Raw genomic sequence first — 3772 nt, 5'->3', positions numbered from 1 at the left:
GACATAAAATAACTTTCTGCTCTAGGTAGAAGGCTTGAAAGTTTAGGGAGAGAATCAGTCAATTATATCGACCCCAGTGCTCAACTGGTACTCGTTTTATCAACCCTGAAAGGATGAAAGGCAAAGTTGATAATGGGTTATTTGAACTTAGAACATGAAACCAGAAGAAATACCTCAAAGTATTCTGTCCAGTCTGCTATCAATTCCGCCAGCCTGCCACCTTAAACCGACAATTATTGTTGACTCCCCCAACTCTATTTTCTACATCTAAAAGTGGACATCGCTTCTAGACCAAAATATATTGCATCACTGGGATCAATAATCTTTTCTACTATAGGCGCAATGACTGAAATTTTGGGAGAGGCAGCTAGTTGATTTCCTCAACCCCAATGCATAACTGGTACTTATTTCATTGACCTTGAAAGGATGAAAGGCAAAGTCAACCCAGGAAGAATTTGAACTTGGAACGTAAGGACAGATGAAATGCTGGTAAGCATGTTACCTGGTGTGCTAACAATTCTGCCAACTTGCCACATTGGGATCAATAATGATATCAATAAAAGACATTAAAAAATTAAGAAAGAAGAGAGAAAAAAGGTTTTAGGAAGAAATCAGTTGCCACTGAGAAAAATTCAAATTCGGATTATTAGAATTTAGCATGTTCAACTGCCAAAGAATCTAAATCTGCTCTCAAATAAAAAGAAAAACAAAACGGATGAAACAATGAAATTATATAACACAAAATGCACAAACTGTATATTAAATCAGTGTATCTTAATAGGATTTCAGTGTCACCACTCATAATGGTTACGCTGCTTGCATTTTCCACAAACTTAGGGATTCGTAGTACAAGTATTTCAAACAGCTTCTGTAGAATAAAGCTGATGGGAGACAGTTCTCCTGGATAGAACACCAGTATATTGAAAATGTCTTTCCTAAAAACATGGCACCCTATTTTTAACTGCTTGGGGACCTGAAGGTGAGTAGAATAAGGTGTCCTGCTTAGAATGAGAATAGAAAGGACTAAAGTGAATTTAAAGTGATAAACCATTGAGTTATCCACTTAGCCATTTGACCTATCTCAATAGCAATCATTTCACATTATTGCAGCCTCAGCATTCTTGCCGCTATGTAAAGGAGGTAGAAGGGCCCAGTAACAGCTACAAAAAAAAAAAAAAAAAAAATCAAGTAGTTTGTCTATAGATGATCATGTCAGTCAGTGACTAACTTATGTGTACGTACCTAAAACTGTAAATGACTGACGTACCCGAGGTCTTTGTCATAATAAGTAGACCCCTCATTACTACCCATAGTTAATAAAAGGGAGAATCTTTTAACCTGTGAAGAATATTCATCTCAAGTCAGTATCCAAAGTAGAGAATAAACATATCTTCTCAATATGTTACAAGACAATACGAGAGACTTGATTTGTTAGAAATAGCAGCAAAATATCACTCAAATCACATCCTATCATCTTAGAAATGGGATAATGTGGTCCTAAATATACTGTGTCTAAAGAATAGATGGGATGGTCATAAATAGACTGCTTGTGATCACAAGTCTGTTCACAAAGAAATCCCGTATGGCCAAAGAAACACTTACTTTTGAATGATCCTTTCTGGCTATTAGTTTTGTTCCCCAACCCCTGTGATTGTTATATTTTTAAAACGTGATGATAGGACTATTAATTATCAGACAAACTTATGAAGACATGAAAAATATACCAGCAGCTACAGCAATCACTGCAATGCTGACAGCAAAGACAGTTTTGCCATATTTCTGCATGAAAGTCAATTCAATTTTCTCTTCATAGACCCTGTTGCGTTTCTTTCGACCAATTCTTTTAGTTTTCCGTTCAAAATCTTCAATTTCCATTCGTTGTCTTCTTTCTTCTTCCTCCTGTTTCTTTCTAGCAGCCTCTTCCTGCATCTGAATTGAAATATAATAATAATAATAGTAGTAGTAGTAGCAGTAGTTATTTCATGACCATATAGTCACTAATACTATAACTTAATTCAAAAGTGAATAATATCAACAATCTTTTCTACTAATGGCACAAGGCTTGAAATTTTCTGGGCAGGGGCTAGTTGATTTTATCGACCCCAGTAAGTAACTGGTACTTATTTCATCAACTCCGATAGGTTGAAAGGTAAAGTTGACCTTGGTGGAATTTGAACTTAAAACATAATGCTAACGATTATTTTCTACTCTAGGTACAAGGTCTGAAATTTTTGGAGAGGGGGCCAGTGGATTAGATTGACCCCAGTACGCAACTGGTACTTAATTTATCAGCCCCCGCAAGGATGAAAGGCAAAGTCGACCTCAGCGGAATTTGAACTCAGAACATAGCCACAGGCGAAATACCGCTAAGTGTTTCATCCAGCGTACCGCCTTAATGATAATATCAATAATAATAATAAGAAGAAGAATGGTTTCAAACTTTGAGATAAGGCCACCAGTTTCAGAGGCAAGGGTAAGTTAGTTACATTGCCCTGCGGTGTTCAACTGGTACTTATTTTATTAACTTCGATAGGGATGAAAGACAAAGCTGACCTCGGCAAAATTTGAACTCAGAATGTAAAGAGAGACGAAATGCTGCTAAGCATTTTGTCCAGCATGCTACTAACGACTCTGCCAGCTCACTGCCTTAATAATAATAATAAAAATAATGGCTTTTATATTGAGGTTTAAGGTCAGCAGGAAAAGCCAATATTATTGAACCTTGCACTTGACTACTAACTTTATTTTATTGATTCTGGAAGAAAGAAAGGCAAAGTTGATCCCTGCAGAATTTGAATTCAGAATGCAGAAGAAATACTGTTAAGTATTCTCTCTGACACACTAACAATTCTGCCAACTCACTTCCTTAATAATGATAATACTTTCAAACTTTGGTGCAAGGCTAGCAATTTTGAGGGGAGGAGGTAGTTGATTACATTGATCCTAAAAGGATGAAAGGCAAAGTCAACTTGGTGGAATTTGAACTCAGAATGTCAAGAGCTATGTAAAAAACGTAACTAAGCTTTTTCTCTGACATACTAATGGTTCTACCAGTTCATTGACTTCATAATAATAATAATAATAATCCTTTCTACTGAAGGCACAAGGCCTGAAATTTTGGGGGAGGGGACTAGTTGATTAGATCAACCCCAGTGTTTCACTGGTACTTAATTTATCAACTCCAAAAGGATGAAAGGCAAAGTTGACCTCAGTGAAATTTGAACTCAGAATGTAGCGACAGGCGAAATACTACTAAGCATTTTGCCTGGTGTGCTAACAATTCTGCCAGCTTGCTGCCTTAATAATAATAATAATAATAATAATTTCAAATTTTTCCACAAGGGCAGACATTTTGGGGGAGGGGATGTGTCATTTACATTGACCCCAGTGTTCAACTGGTACTTAATTTATCAACCCGAAATGATGAAAAGCCAAGTTAACCTTGGTGGAAATTGAACTCAGAACATAGCAATGGGCAAAACATCGCCAAGCATTTCGTCCAGCATTCTAACACTTCTGCCAGTTCACTGCCTTATTCATCATCAATCATCATCATCATCGTTTAACGTCTGCTTTCCATGCTAGCATGGGTTGGACGATTTGACTGAGGACTGGTGAAACCGGATGGCAACACCAGGCTCCAGTCTGATTTGGCAGAGTTTCTACAGCTGGATGCCCTTCCTAACGCCAACCACTCAGAGAGTGTAGTGGGTGCTTTTACGTGTCACCCGCACGAAAACGGCCACGCTCGAAATGGTGTCTTTTATGTGCC

The 3772-nt window shown here is 37.5% G+C and overlaps 1 protein-coding gene across 1 annotated transcript in view; it reads right to left on the bottom strand.

Annotated features, from left to right (window-relative positions):
• Positions 1-6: 6 nt before the first annotated feature.
• The window catches only part of LOC106884187 (NF-X1-type zinc finger protein NFXL1), a 29764-nt gene continuing 25998 nt past the window's right edge, over positions 7-3772 (bottom strand). The window contains exon 19 of the mRNA XM_052972567.1: positions 7-1929. Coding sequence (XP_052828527.1) covers positions 1702-1929 — 228 coding nt within the window. The 3' untranslated portion in view covers positions 7-1701. The remainder of the gene's footprint in view (positions 1930-3772) is intronic.

The sequence above is a fragment of the Octopus bimaculoides genome, chromosome 13 (genome assembly GCF_001194135.2).
Source record: "Octopus bimaculoides isolate UCB-OBI-ISO-001 chromosome 13, ASM119413v2, whole genome shotgun sequence".
NCBI lineage: Eukaryota > Metazoa > Mollusca > Cephalopoda > Octopoda > Octopodidae > Octopus > Octopus bimaculoides.
Note: the sequence above shows the minus strand (reverse complement) of the source record. Positions and strands in the feature narration are given on the sequence as shown.